General features: G+C 47.7%; 1 protein-coding gene and 1 pseudogene across 1 annotated transcript in view; both read right to left on the reverse strand.

Annotated features, from left to right (window-relative positions):
• KLC1 (kinesin light chain 1) overlaps nt 1-15,547 on the reverse strand; it is a 52,941-nt gene that overhangs the window by 31,186 nt on the left and 6,208 nt on the right. The window contains exon 3 of the mRNA XM_023522355.1: nt 1,054-1,315. Coding sequence (XP_023378123.1) covers nt 1,054-1,315 — 262 coding nt within the window. The remainder of the gene's footprint in view (nt 1-1,053; nt 1,316-15,547) is intronic.
• Nucleotides 10,865-10,983, reverse strand: LOC111730943 (annotated as a pseudogene).

The raw sequence follows: 15,547 nt of genomic DNA on the forward strand, positions 1-15,547 counted from the left end.
GCGAGGGAAGCGGTCTCGGCGGCGTGCTCCGTCCTGTCCTAACACTGACGTCTGCCGCACCCTCACATCGCTTTTCAACAACGGAACTCGCAAACCAACAGCCGCACAATAACCACGCGACGCGAGAGCCCTGCAGCTGGACTCTAACGGTCGGGATGGGGCGCCAGAGACCGGGGCGCCGGGCGCGCGCTGGGCGAGCTCCTCCGTGAACGAGAAACCGCTGACCCGGCGGTTCGCTCACCCACTGCACAAAAAGGAAGCTGAGAAAGAAGCCAGCCAATTTCGAGTGCATTTACTTTTACCTACGACATGTTGGCAGAGCCAAGTTATAGCGGGAGAGACACCTAGAGGTTTCCGAGATTTTCATTTCTATGTCAAACGAGGTAGGAAGGGCAGTTTAGTCAACTACACACAGCACTCTCGTCCTGGGGTACTGCAGGGACCGCTACTGCCCGCCAACACCCATTCTTCCCTGCTCCCCGGGCTGAAGAGCCTGGGGCTTTAAATGGCCAAGACACCGTTTCCCAGTCTTCCGCACACGAGGTGTGGCCACGGAACCAAGCTCTAGCCAACGAAACGCAAGCAGAGGAAGTAAAGGGCGGAGGCAGCCCTCCCTGCTCCAGAGCGGGGTCACATGGCCACAGCTGCAGCTCTGTCTTGGACCAGGAGACAGGCTGCCCGCGATGGAGCGCAGCAGGGGGCAGGGACCTGGGCGTCCCTGATGACCATGCAGCTGCGGACGCTGTCTGGGATGGCCTATCTTGGTGTTCGTTTCACATAAATCTATGAGGTTTAAGCCACTATTTTTGGTTTTTGACATGTGCAGCCAAACAAAACCCTAAAGGACACACAGGGCTACCTCTATGCTGGCTCTGCTTTCTGAAATTTAGACAGGCCCAAATCAATCATTGTTTATGTAACATACACAACCCACATGTAAGTTGATCTATTCTGTAAGTATCCTCTCGCCAGTCTAAACCATACTTCAAACGAAGCCTCCACTGCTCCAGACTGTCAAGTTCAAGTTCATGTCTGAGACGTTCTCATTCATACCTGTGCCTCACTCAGGCCCAGCTCCAACATTTCCAGTGACTTTCGGATCATGTTTGATTTCTCCTCCACCAGATTACTCTCATCATCTTTCTTCAAACACTTCAGTGTCTCGAGTAAACTTTGCAAAATGGAATTGTGTTCATTCTTCAGAGCTTCCAGCCCCTGGATCACTTGCTTTGTCTTAGAAATAATTTCATCCTGTGTGAGCTTCTCCAGCTTGTCTTCCTTTATGTACACCATTGTGGACATGCTGTCATACATTCTAGAGTGAAAAAGAGAAAAATCAGACACCTCCTTACAGGTTTAATTTATGCTCACTTCAATAAAATACACACGTGAAGCCTTTTAATTTAACATTTTTCTAGATAAATAATAAATATGTGTATTTTCTTGGATACTATATTCTGTACTGCTTGTTTTTCCTTTGGTGGACTGATTTAAGTACTTTTCTGGCTTATGTCTGAAGTTTTTTTAATGAAGAAAAGACAGCAATTAAAATTAAAGCCAAAGAGTAAAAGCAGCACAATATCCAAATAGCATTTCTAGAACACACTCTCTCAGTGAACGAAATTTTCTCTGCATGTTTGCAAGCTTTTTTTTCCCTGAATGAAACGCAGAAGAGATAGTAAATTCTTGGTAACATATTTACCAGACAAAGGCTTGAGAAGCAGTCACGGCACGAAGAAAGCGAGCCAGCAAAGGAACACGGGAACGATCAGAGTAGCGGGACAAGGGCTAGGTCCGTCTGAAACATGGAAGAGAGTGACATGAGCAGGATGATCGGTGCTGTGACAACTCATGGAAGACGAAGGCCAAGCATGCCCGCTGAGTCAGACCGCCAAGGGCCTGGGAGGAGATCGCACAGTGTCTGGAACTGACTAAAACACCACCCGAGGCCGGGAAGGGAAGGGACAGGAAGGGAAGGGGAGGGGAAGGGGCGGGTAAAACAGTATCAGCCAAACGGCGACAATCGCTGAAACTAAGCAACAGTTCTTTTTTACTCTCCTCTCTGGTTTTGTATATGTTTTTAAATTCTAGCATTAAGGTGAAAAAAATAAAGGCCACGAACAGTGATCATTAGGAAAGCCTGTTCGGGAGCCAGATCACAGGTCAGGCGGTTTCCTCGAGCCACTTCCACTCCCTGAAACCAGATTTGGTTTTGCGTGTGGTGTCAGATCCCCTGGAGCATCAGCTCTACTTGAAAGGCAGACACTTTTCACGATGTCCCACTGCCCGCTCCAGGAGAGCAGGGGCCTCGTGTGTCTTGTTCAGCACCGGTCTCAGGCTGTCACGCAGGAAGTGCTGAATGCACACCCGAGGGACCAGCAGGTGACGGGGATGCAGCACCAATAGGCTAAGGTGCTGACCGGGCACTGCCAACGTGCCCACGAGTGAAGAGGAGGGGCCCAGAGCTGGAAGCCCCAGGGAAAGCAGGAGATTCAAAAGGCCTCCCCCGCCTCTGACAGCGAAGTCCTGACGTATCACCTCCACGTGACGCAGCCTTTCTGTTCTTCCCCAAACCAGACGGCGCGGCGTTTTCCTACCACGAGCCCTGAGCCAGGCCCTGGGGTACACAGGCTGACCGGGGCTTCACCCTCAGGGACGTGCAGGCTGGCGGAGGAAGGAAGCTAAAGCACCACGTGCACCCAGAGCTGGAGGCTCGGCGACAGGAAGTGCACGGGGCGGGGAGCATGGGGGATGAGGGGGCAGTGGGCACCTCCACCGATGAACGGAGGTCGGTCTTATCAAACGAGCACCGTCTCCGGGCGGGACTGTGGAGGGCACTGCCGGCCGTGAGAACGAAGGGGCCGAGGCGGGGCTGGAAAGTGCCCACTGCTTGCAAGCTGTTAGATCAGGCTGTGGGGTCACTGTGCGCGGACACACAGTGCCAAGACTAGGGAATTAGGGGAGTGAGGTCACGGGACACCTGCATTCTGAAGGCAAGAGCCTGGGGGTGAGGATGAAGGGGGCCGGGGCAGTGGTCGGGAAAGGGAAGAGGGCTTCAGGGGACAGTGCCACGGAAGAAAACCCATGAGCAGTACACCGCGCTCACTTCCCGGCCCTCTGCGGCAGGGCCGCTGCCTCTCCTGAGAGCCAAACACGGAGCCCGCGACTTCTCAGAGTCTTCCTACAATACTAAACCCAGGGGACGGAAAAGGATGCCTCCAGACCTAGTAAGAAATGACAGCAACTTCACTGCTCAGACCACCCCTGGAAAATAAAAGCTCTTGGGGTGTAAGCACGCCATAATTAATCTACGTAAGAGTAAATTCTGTCCAATTATAAAGGGGTCAGTGTCACACTTCTAAGGGCTGTAGTGGTGGCTGAAAGGAGAGAGCAGTTGTTCATGCAAGAGAGAAAAGGGGGTAGGGTCAGAGGGTTTAGGGAGCGGCAGGAAAACCATAAAAGGTAAGACCTCCGTGAAGGAAAAAAAAACTAATGCAAAATGAAAACGACAATCACTTTGAGGGGACACCTTGACTAATTACATCTAAAGAATAAGTAAATAATTTAAAGAAACCCCATTTTAACTTCTTAAGGAGCACATAACAAACTGGTGACTGCACGGCGTGCTCACACCACAGACAAGGGTGACAAACGTAACTGTCATCTGGATGCACACACACACAAAAATATCTGCTTAAGACACTTTTTTAACTTACTCTTAAAAGAAAATTAATGAGAATCCAAATGCGGGGGAGGGGGGTGCTTAGCTCTCTCCGAAAATGTGGAAGCTAGACGCTGAATCCAGAGTGACAAGTGCAGAGCCAGGCTCGGCCATCCGTGGGGGCAGGGCAGACCCCACACCCCCTAGAGCCTCGCAGGTTAGCAGATCGCCCTCACCAGGCTGTTAGGAGCACGGCAGGGCGTTGGTGAGGCACAAAGCACAGTTCCTGACAGACACATGGAAGCCACTCAGGAATCGGCAGTGTCCCACCCGGGAGCTAAGGAATCGGGAACCTTCCTGGTCAATGACTGCTCCAGGTCTGCAGACACACTTCCTACAACTCAGGCCTCCCTGCTTGGCAAGACCGTCGGCTCCTCGTCAGACTGCTCCACTACTTAGACAGTTATTTCTTTTGCTTAGTAGCTATCTCCCTCCCTTGTAACTTCTACCCATTGAGCCAATTTCTTCCCTCTAAAATAAACCCAACATATATTTACTAGCTCGTCTACAAGATAACAGTTCTGTATTACAGGCACAGGGCTCTCTAAATCTTCTGCAACCCTCAGGCACTCCTCGACCCCAAGTTTCCAGATCTCCCGACTAAGCCACCATCACGCAACTGTAACTACGCAAGCCACTTCGTCAGAGAGAAACACACAGTGGCACACACACATTTACACTGCTTGATATCTCTTTTATTTCTAGGCTAAGTTGTTATAACCAAAGGTAGGTTATATAAAAAATAGTGCTAAGGCAACTGGCTATTTAGAAAAAAATTAAGTTGCATTCTTACCTGCACTATATACTAAAATAAATTCCATACTGATTTAAAGCATTCAATAAACTGGAAGAAAATTTAAGCGAAAGTCTACATGTACACAGGTGAAGGTAAAGCGTGTTCTATGAATAAAATGGCAGAAAACTAAAAGACTCACAAATCTAGAGGGGACAGCCCTGTACGCCCCACGCCCATTCCTTCCCACACTCCGCCCTCAGGAAGCAAGTGGGGGGGGGGTGGCCCACTCAGGGCGCGGAGGGCGCTGAGGCCAGGAGAGGGAACACACGGCATCTGGACTTCCGTCTGGGCGACTGTCTCTTCTCTGCCCCTTCCCTATTTATTTAGTCATTTATGTCAATACAAACTGTAGGTATTTGTTTTATACTTTAGGTTATACGTAAATAACACTAATTATCAAAAATACCACGTTACTTACTTTGTTGCTCAAACCGTCCCAGCTTCGACCAGTGGGAGCTCTTGTGGTTGGCTCTCATGTCCCTGTGACACGCTCCCGCTGGTTTTCTGACCCATCCTTGCTTCCTGGCACTAGAGGACACTCCGGGGCCATCATGTATTCTCTGTGCCCCGGCTCCAGAACCAGCCATTAGTCCAAGGAGCGCTGGTCTGTGTGATGGCAGGGTGCTTTCAGAAACCAAAACTGGGCCAGAGGGCTTCTTCTCAAAACCCATAACCCCAGTTTCTAATCATGAGAAGATCAGACCCACCCAAATTGAGGAGTTTTCTATGAAATACTGACCAGTACTTCTCAAAACTGTCAAGATCATCAAAAACAAGAAAAGTCTAAGAAACTATCACAGACCAGGAAATATGATGGTGAAATGCGATGTGATGGGATGTCTGTCCTGCGTGGGGTTCCGGGATCAAACAAGGATTTTAGGAAAAAATTAGTAAAATCCAAATAAAATGTGGAATTTGGTTAATAATTATGTACAGATGCCAGAGCCTTAGTTGTCACAAGTGAACATGCAGGAGTCAGCATGGGCAACTGTACACAGGACCTCTGCACTAACTCTGCGACTTTTCTGTAAATCTAAACTATCTAACGTAAAAAGTATTTTTTTTTAATGTAAACACAAAGAACACAAAAAAGTACATGTATAACTTTGATAAAAACAAAACCGAAAAAACGTTTTGGTTTCCGGAGCATTTCCATACGCTCACTGTTTCATAAGAACAAAAAGAAGTCTTAAGCATTTTAGTCAACTGCCACTTAGTCCCATTTACGACAGATGGCACGGACGGTGCAGGGACTTAGGCTCCCGCCACCCAGGACAGGGAGAGAGCTCATGCCCTCACTCCCTGGCATGAGTGCACCTCTGATTCAGAACCACACAACTGCATGCACACATGCGTGCAAACACACTTCTGTGCTTCTGACAGTTCACCAAGAACATCGGACGCTACCTAACTGGGCTGTGTGGAGTGACAGGCGAAAGGACTGCTTAAATCCTCAAATATAGAAAGGACTTGACACTTCTGCCACAATAAAAATAGACCAACCTAACACTGAGACGAGAATAGAAACGCTGACTACACTGAATATTTTATAAGACACACACACAAAAAAATTAAGCCAGAACCACTTAGATTCTAAAGGCACTTCTTAAAGATGACTCTAGGTCACATAGACTGAATCTTGTCATATCAGATTATCAACTGCATGTAATAATGGTCTTGTTTCTCATCTCTGCCACCTGGTCATTTCATATGTTTATATTCCCTTTGGACCACAATGAGATTATATGTACACACAATTAAACATTCTACTAATTAATAGGCAAGACAATGTCCAATAGTCTGACTATTTTACCACAATAGTCCCCTCTCTCAAAAATTAACAAAAAGGCGGCAAAGGCCAGAAAAAGAAAGCCCATCGCCCTGATCATTTATTTTATTATCATGTGAGATCCTGCCAGGAAGGAGTAAAAAGCTCATGGCGGTAAAGACAGTTGGGGAAAGAAAAAAAAAAAAAAAAGCACCCAAAACGAATGTGTGAAATTAGATTAGTGGTGGTGGCTGCCCAACAGATAATAACTGAGAAATCACTGAACTGCGTACTTTAAAATGGTTTCGTGTTATATGATTCATGTCTCAGTTTTTTTAAAAAAAAAAGGCACGTGGTGTAAGAGGCAACAGGCCTGGAGGCGCAGCGCGAAGGGCGGCCAGGAAGGAAATGTGAGTTAATCCAACAGTTCTTGACTGGAAAACGAGGTTCCCACAGACACAGCAAAGGGAAGCACAGGAAGGAAAAATATGACAGAGAGAAAGACACAGGGCTTCAGCTTGCAAAGCCTGGTAGCAGGACATGACCTCTGAGCTGAACCTGCGGGAAACGCCGCCGGCCAGACCCCGCTACCGCTGCATACAATCCTAAGCCCCAAGAGTTCCAGGCACCCAGGAGTCCCCACTCGGGGGGAGGACTGTGGAGAAGCAAAGAGTCTCTAATGAGCCAGCAGAAAACCACCGAGAATGTTCAGGGAAATAAATGCTCAGTCCACGGTCTGAAGGAAACCTAAGCCCCGGGTGTGGGGTCGGGAGGGCGGGGGGGGCCTCTGGAGACGCTCAGGGAATGGGATGAGTGCTCTTTTAATGGAGACCTCGGACTTCCCTCCCCGTTCCACCCCGTGAGGACACAGCGAGAAGACGGCCCTCTTTGAGCCAAAAGAAGGTCCTCGCCAGTGAATCTGCCTGCACCACCATCTCGGACTTCTCGGCCTCCAGAACTGTGAGAAATCGATTTCTGTTGTTTATATACCACCTGGTTTATAATATTTCATTAGTGCATCCCAAATGGAGTAAGAGATTCGGTATTTGGAACTCAAGATTACATAGTACTGTGGGTTAAATGACCCAACTGTCAAAACTTAAAAAATCAGATGAATGACCCATCAATTCCACCCCTGGGTATATGTCCGAGAACAATGAAAGCCTGTTTCCATAAAAACTTGCAAACAAATGCTCCAAAAAATAAAATGCTGGACAAATGTAAAACTTGTATGTCAATATATTGGTATTATTAAAAATAGCCAAAATGTGGAAACAACACAAATGTCCATCAACTGATGAATGGATAAACACAACGGGGTACAGCCACACAGCGGAATATTACTTGGACATAAAAAGGAACAAAATACTGTATATATCACAACGTGACTCGCACTGTGCCACTGAAATGAAGCCGCACAGAAGGGCCACGCACGCGCTGCACAATCCCACTCACACGACGGTCGCTTAGTGGCTGCCAAGGGCTGGAGAGGGCGTGGAGAGTGACTGCTAGGGGCACAGGGTTTCTTTCTGGAGATGAAAACATTCTGGAACTAGACAGTGGCACAACCCTGTGAACTTTTTCATATGTGAATCATACAGCCATAGTTTTTTTTAATGAAATGATATAAACCAAAGAAAAAACACAAAACCCCACTTTGGGACCAAATCTATTTTGCTGTTGTCAAGGAGTCACAGAAAGCTTCTTTTCTCAGTCTTCTATCCTCTGCTCTCCTCTTCACAAAAACCTCAAGCCCTCTTCAATGTACTAGAAATTTCCAAATACATAATACATTATCTACTGTAACTAAAAAGCAAAGTAACCAATAGTTATATTAGCAGTAAAAATGTACATATTTTTTGGTTCTGAAATTATAAAGACTCAAAAGGGGAATACAGCTTCCTTGAAAAAAGGTGAAACAAAACAGTAATTCTGGAATTGTCAGATGTGTGGGTTTTGTTCTGGCGGGAGCAGGAGAGGGTAAACAGTGGAGAGGAAGGGTGTCCGCACCCACCCCCCGGCTTATATAACAAAGTTAGGGTTCATACTTGAGCAAAATCCATATAAAAGTCTCTTGGAAAGCCTCAATCTTTTTCAAACAATGACACGTTTGGATAAAAATACAAACATCATGCCTTTTTGTAGTGTGTATTACAATAATGAATTATTTTATTTTCTAAATATAACACCCTGTTATAATAGCAAGTACATTTTATCCAGCCATACACTGCCTACCCTTTCCCAGCTAAGAATCATTATTCTCAAGGGAGGGTGTGCTCCATCAGGTCCCTCTCTCTGGGCCAGGAACTGACAGCTGAGAGGGCCGAGCCAGAGCTGGCCAAGGGCCTTACCGATGAAGATGTTGCTGCCTCATCACTTCCCACCAGCTCCATGGCAACTCTGCTCATCTGATCTCCCTCTATTCTAATCTAATCCTTTCATCTTCTCTTCTAAACTTGACTCACAAGAATGGACTGGAATGAATGAATGTGCTAGCTTAAAAATCAATCTATAAAGTGAATGTGTTCAAATGAAAGACTCCATAATTACAGCCTCTATTCTGAATCCGTTTCCATCCGAAAACTTAAAGCCACAGAGAGAATAAAAGCGCGACTTGCCCCGGGGGCGATCCCATCACAGACTTCTAGGGGAGGAGAGAGGCAGGGGTCAGCGCTGGGCCCCTCCCCACAGCCTTGCTCAGGAGGTGAGTGGGCTTCCGTCTTGAACCCAGGTCCAGTGGACCCTCCACCTCTACAGTCTCCTCACCACAGCTCCTGCCTGTTTCCCAGGAAGAGTTTACTTAGCCTGTCAAGGACCAAGGCTACACCTGGGGAAGGTGCTCCCCGCCCCCACCACTGGGCAGAGGTCCTGGCCAGGGCCAGGCAAAGCACTGAGGTCGTTTAATTTGCCATGAGACCAGAGGCCCATCTCTCCAGATGCGAATGTTAAGGATGAGACGCTACAGGGAAGAGCACTGCATGAAACTAGGAGAGAACATGCTTCTTCCTAAAACAAGGATGAATAAGCCCAAATGATGCAGATGTTTCTATTACAAGTCCTTGGTTGAACAAACAGAAAAGAAAAACAGCTTCGCCACACGGTGACTGAGAGAGCACCTAACGGTATTACGGGATCTGACGCTGAAGGATAGAGTGTCATTCCGCGGAAGATTATTTCCAAATGAAAAATGTCAGCAGATTAACATAGCACCGTAAGACTGAGTTTATGCATCTAAGTGCTAACCAATGATAACGGCACTTACACGTGGAATAATTGTCCTCCCTAAATGAAGAAAGGCAATGAAAGAAACCATTTCAAAAAAATCGGTTCTCTCAGAAGAGAAGAAATGGGCAAAGGGACAACCCTCATTTACACCTTCACATCTTTCCGTACCATGAGTTTCCCCAAAAGAGCACACATTTTTTTAATGATTGAAAAACGTAAACAGAGAAGACAACAGGAAGCAGGGACCATAAAAGAAAAAAACCAATAAACTGGACTCATCAAAATTTAAAACTAGTGGGTGAGGGGAGGTCGAAGAGGGTAAAGGGGACAAATATACGGTGACAGCAGCAGACTTGACACACAATGTGCTACAGAACTGCGCACCTGAAACGTGTGACCTTATTAACCAATGTAACCCCGTTACATTAGATAAAATAAAATTTAAAAGAAAGCAAAAAAAGATGGGACAAGCTTTGATTAAATGAATAAAGCCTCTGATTTAAAAAAAAAAAAATTTAACTACTTATGATTAAAAGGTACAGCCAAAAAACAAATAACTAAGCTACAGATTGGGAAAAAAATATTTGCGAAAACATGTCTGGCAAAAGACGTACCCAAATATATAAAAATTCCTACACTCAGTAATGAAGACAAACAATTCCAAAGCAGGCACACGAAAGGCCAGTAAGCCTGTGACTCAGAGCTCACTGCCGTCAGCCATCAGGGAAATGCTCACTGACCGCGGACGCGGGGGCACGACACAGCCACTGGAGTGGCCACGGTGCAGGCGGACACCGGCGTAGGAGCCCGGACACCCGCTCACTGCAGGTGGGGGTGTGAGGCGCACCACCCCGTCGGAAGGCTGGCAGGTTCTTTAAAGGTTGACCATATATCCACCCTGTGACAGGGCCCACTCCTAGGTATTTACCCAAAAGCAATAAAAATGTATGTTCACACAGTCTTGTCCAGGCACGAGCGACTCCAGCCCAGAAGAGCAGCAAGAGAACAATGGCTGAGCAGCAGCAGAGGTGACAGCGAGACCCGGCTTGGGAGTGGAAAGGAAGGAACCTCTGGCACTTGCGGTGACAAAGACTAGTTCCAAATGTGACGCTTAAAGAGGCCGGATGTGGAGACACATGCTGCATAGCCTCATGCACATGAAATTCTGCCATCGGGAACCTAACCCAGCGCGACAGAAGTCAGAGCGGTGCTGCCTGAGGGGGGATGGCTGCCCCGCCAGGGGCGTGAGGAACTTTCTGGGTTCCATTTCGATATGCAGTCATCAAACTGAATGAACAGTACGTTTAAAATCTTAATATTTCACTGTACGTAAATTACATCTCAATATTTTTAACGCCTACAGCACCGGGTCTTCCTAGGTGGTCTCCCATCCAGGTACTAACCAGGCCTGACCCTGCTTAGCTTCCAAGGTCAGACGGGATTGGGCACGTTCAGGGTGCCAGGGCCACAGACTATATCTCAATATTTTTACGCAGAATTTCCTAACATTTAACGCTGTCTGTATTCAGAAACTGTTACTCCAATGTTAACTGGAAGATGGTTATGAATGGTTTTGTTTCAAGAACACAATAAAACGGAAGTGCAGCAGGCGGACTGAGATGCCCCTCATTCCTGGCCCCAGGGGGACCCACAGCGCCTCCCAGTTATTAGAGCACGAAGCGAGGTCTTGCAGTAAGGGGACCTGGCAGATGTAACTAAGGCCCCAAACCAGCTGACCGTGAGCGAGGGGGAGCAGCCCAGTGGCCTGACCGAAGCACGAGCGCTGTGGATCTGGGTCTACGTGGCCGAGACTGCAAGTGCGGGACGCACCTGGTCTGCAGGAGGCTCCCCACGCCCGGCCTCGAGGACGGAGGCTGCAGGGCAAAGAATGCGGGGCAAGGACTGGCGGCCGCCCCTGGAACTAAGAGCCCCCAGCGGACAGCCAGCCAGCAAGGACACTAGAAGCACTTCCGTCCCACAACCGAAAGAACCAAATGCTGCCACCCCGAGCTCTGGAGCAGAACTGCCACCCACAGCCCACGTGTGACACAGCCACACGAGCCTTGAGCGTGTCAGGATCCAAATCGGCCATGCCCGGACCCTCCCCTGCAGGCACTGTGAGATAAATCTTATTGCTTCAAACCACTCAATTTGTAGCAATGTATCATACAGTAAATAGGAAACTCATAAAAATATAATACTAAGAAAGCTTTAGAACTTAAATTTTTTAGTTAAAAAGAATAGCAATCATAGATAAAACTTGAGGACATTACACTAAGTGAAGCAAGCCAGTCACAGAAAGACAAATACTGTCGACTGCCCTGCACGCGGTTCGCAAAGCAGTCAAGTTCAGAGACAGAAAGCAAAGCGGTGACTACCAGGAGCTGGAGGGAAACGGGGAGTTGTTCTTTAATAGCTATAAAGGTTTAGTTTTGCAAGATAAATAAGTTCCAGAACTCCTAGAACAATGGTGTGACTATACTTAAGCCTTACTGAACTGTACACTTAAAAACAGTTCAGATCTTAAATTTTCTTTATCTCAATTTTTAAAAAACAAATTATCTGAACGTAGTTTTTGTTTGATCAATAACACAAATCCTTTAGAAACAGGAAGAATAAATCAACTTAAGAGAAAGCACGGCCTGTATTCACGGTAAGAAGGGGAGCATCAGCACCGACCCCCTAATCATGGCCGGGCTCCGTGAAGCGCACGAGCACTACAATCCCACACGGCCGGACGCCACACGGCAACCCCAAGGAGTCACCACCCCACACCGCATCACCCGGGCTTTGGACACAAAGGCCTGGGGCACGTGCTTCCCAGGGGAAGTTGCCCTCTCTAACCCACAGATCGGAGGTGGTGACAGCACCATTTTATCTGGCGCAGCGCTACCTTCACTATCATTAGTTCTGTTAGTAGCCAGACAGCCAGCTTCAGACTGGAACATAAACGTCCACACCATGCAACCAAAGTCAGGAACAATGCGCGCGTTAAACTGAGGTAACTAGAATATTTTAGAACCAAGAAAATAACCTCTACTTTACATATACATTTAACTCAGCTTAAAATGCTCATTCTATTGATACTGGCTTATCTGCTTTATTTTTTAAGTACAGACAGCATACCAAGCATATTCAAAAGCATAAATCCAAACTGCTTCATGTGTCTCCAAAAATTAACTTAAAAAAATACAATCCTAATTCATTTTTGAGCTAAGAGTATATTAACCCGGAAGCTACAGGGCAGAATGACACCCGGACACCTTGGGAGAAACAATGCAGGTCATCTCTGAATTAACCCTTCCCTCCTTAAGAAGTAAGGTCCTCTGGAAAAATTAAGAAGGTCATTAACCACTTCCTAGAAGCCAAATTCAGCAGATTTTTCTGTCCAACTCTTCTGTGACCTCAGCCAACTGGACACTGACCTACTCTCCCTCCCTCATTCCCCAAGGCTCACTCCCCGTACCCTGCAGGACCCCTGGAGCCTCCGCCAACATCAGAAGTCCTCTGGGCAAGTGGCTTCGGACAATATGATGTCTCTCAAACCTTATCTCCAGCCTAGAGCTTCGTCTTGAGCTCCTGGCCTGAATCTCCAAAGGCCCGCCCGCACTTCAGATTTAAGGACCCCAAACCAAGCCCGAAGTCTCCTCCTCCTCCCATCTTCCTCATTTTAGAGGGTGTCACCAGCCAGTGAGTCAACCCAGTTAGACGAGGAAGTAATTCTAGACGCACACCTTCAATAGGCACATGTTAAGTGCTTTCCATGCCAAGCACTGACCAGGAATACGACAGGTAAAAAACCCACCCACTTACATCACGGAGGTAAGTGGAAAAGACAGACAATTAACTAAATTGTAAAATAATACAGTACAGCAGACAGTGAGGAGCCTCTCGAGGGGCATGTGGGAAGCGGGGCCACGCTGACGAGCAGAAGGGCAGACAGACCGGCCTGCGTGAGGGCGCGCACGGCAAGATGAGGGAAAGAGATGGGGTGCTTGCAGGACACTGGCGAACCTTCGGCAGAGCAGTGGCGGGACCCGGCCTAGGTTTTAGTGGTTTACTCTGGCTGCCAACGCCACTCAACCCTCTCTTCCCGCCTACAGCCCCACCCTTACCCAGTCTCCTCAGTCCCAAATCAAGGCCACTCTAATCCATCTGTTCCTTTTCTGACTGTCACCGCCCTAACTCAGAAGCTCTCAGTGCTCACTTGGGGTTAATGGCTTCCTAACTCTCGAGAACTGCACCTGCCACAAGACCTAATATGCTCTTTGTAAAGCATCACCTCACCCCACAGACTCCTCCAGTCCTCCCCGCACCCTCAGGAGGAAAGCGACCCCCAAGCGGCTGTACAGCACCGGCCCTGACCTCCCCCAGCCCCCCGCCCCGCTTCCCCACTCTCCCCTCGCTGCGGCACCGCCTCAGGCCTTACACTGGGAATTTTCTCCCCGCCTCAGGTCCAAACCCCTCCTCAGGGCCCTGGGCACAGTAGGTGTTCGTGGACTTCCTGCCTCCCGCCCACACTGGGAGCTCCTAACGGGCTGGGGCTGCCTTTTATCGCTGTATCACCAACCCCTAATTAGCATATCACCTGCCATTCAGTCGAGTCTTAAAAAGACATTTAAGACCCTGTTTTCACAATCTTAATATGCTAATCGCTTCTATTCTGCGCTATGAAATTTGACACTTTCCAGTACTTCTGTTTAGGATCCTGATGCTTCTTTGTTAAAGCTCTGGTTTCTTATCATACTCCACTTATGTTTTGAAAGAGTTTATAGCCCTACATGGAAAGCTACTGATTGACTTATTTATTTCCAATGTTATCAAACATGCTTAAAAACGTATTTTTTAAAAGAATGTATAATTTTCAATAGCTACAGCTGAGTTTTTATCTACTGAGAAATATTTACGGTACCATGTGCCGCTCCCCAGTGGCATTCCCTCCCTCCTCCTCGCTGGAGATAATCACAGTCCTGATGCCCGGGCGTGTCCTTCTGCCCTTACTATGTAATGTCCACAGTGTTTTTAGAAGACACAGCCAAGCAAGGTGACGGAGCCAGGCAGCTAAGAGGTTACCGCCCTAGGTCCTCCACATCCCTCAGTAACACCACTGGGCCACCAGGCTCCACTGCAACATGATGTTGCATTCTCAGATGACCTGGAGAAATTGGCTGCTAAGAGTGCCTACCTACCCTCCCACATCTAATCCCACGCAACCTGAAATTTTTAACATCTACTATCACTGTATTCATGCAGATACTTAGGAAACAGAATAAACCAACTCCCCACTCTAAGGCTTGTTACCAGGCCCTGACCTAGGTAAATCCAGAACTACGACAAGATGAGGAGATTTAAGGAGGTCACTCCAATTTCCTGATGGGTTTGTCACTGAACTACAATGTGTTTTGAGCTAATGACTCTGATCAATGGCTTAGTCATGCTATACAAAAAGCCTTGGAATTTAATTCATGCGAAGAATGAAAGAACCAAGTGCCCTTTTACATAGACGTTTAAATGGTTTATCTCAAATTTTCTGTTGTTCTCACACTTAAAAACACCATTTTTGCAAGTACTCCTTATCAAACGCTTAATATGTAGTCTTAATGTGCTGTTTAAATAATAAAACGGCAATAAGCAACGATACAAAATTTTAACAAAATTACCTGGATCGACAAGCCTCAAGTTATAAAACCATCACTCCACCAGGCATTAATTTTATTTTTAATGCTTTATTTTAATATTTTTAAAGAAAGACGTGCACCGACTCTGACAGCCGACTGAGTATTCCAGGACGGGGCTAGTCAAGTCGCGCAGGAGCCACGCCAGGCGAGGTGAACACCGTGGACAAAGCGTTTCGCGTCTGGTTATTAAAAGGAAGGACGGCGGACAGGCGAGGCCGGCGAACCTCGGGGGGACCGCGCGCGTCGCCCGCGAGCGTGACAGGCGCATCAGCCCAGGGCGGCGCCGCGGGAGAGGGCGGCGGCCGGAAGGAAGAGGACGGATTCGGACAAAGCCGGCCGGGCCCGGCGCCCCTCTCCCG

Source organism: Pteropus vampyrus, unplaced genomic scaffold (genome assembly GCF_000151845.1).
Source record: "Pteropus vampyrus isolate Shadow unplaced genomic scaffold, Pvam_2.0 Scaffold341, whole genome shotgun sequence".
NCBI classification, from domain to species: Eukaryota; Metazoa; Chordata; class Mammalia; order Chiroptera; family Pteropodidae; genus Pteropus; species Pteropus vampyrus.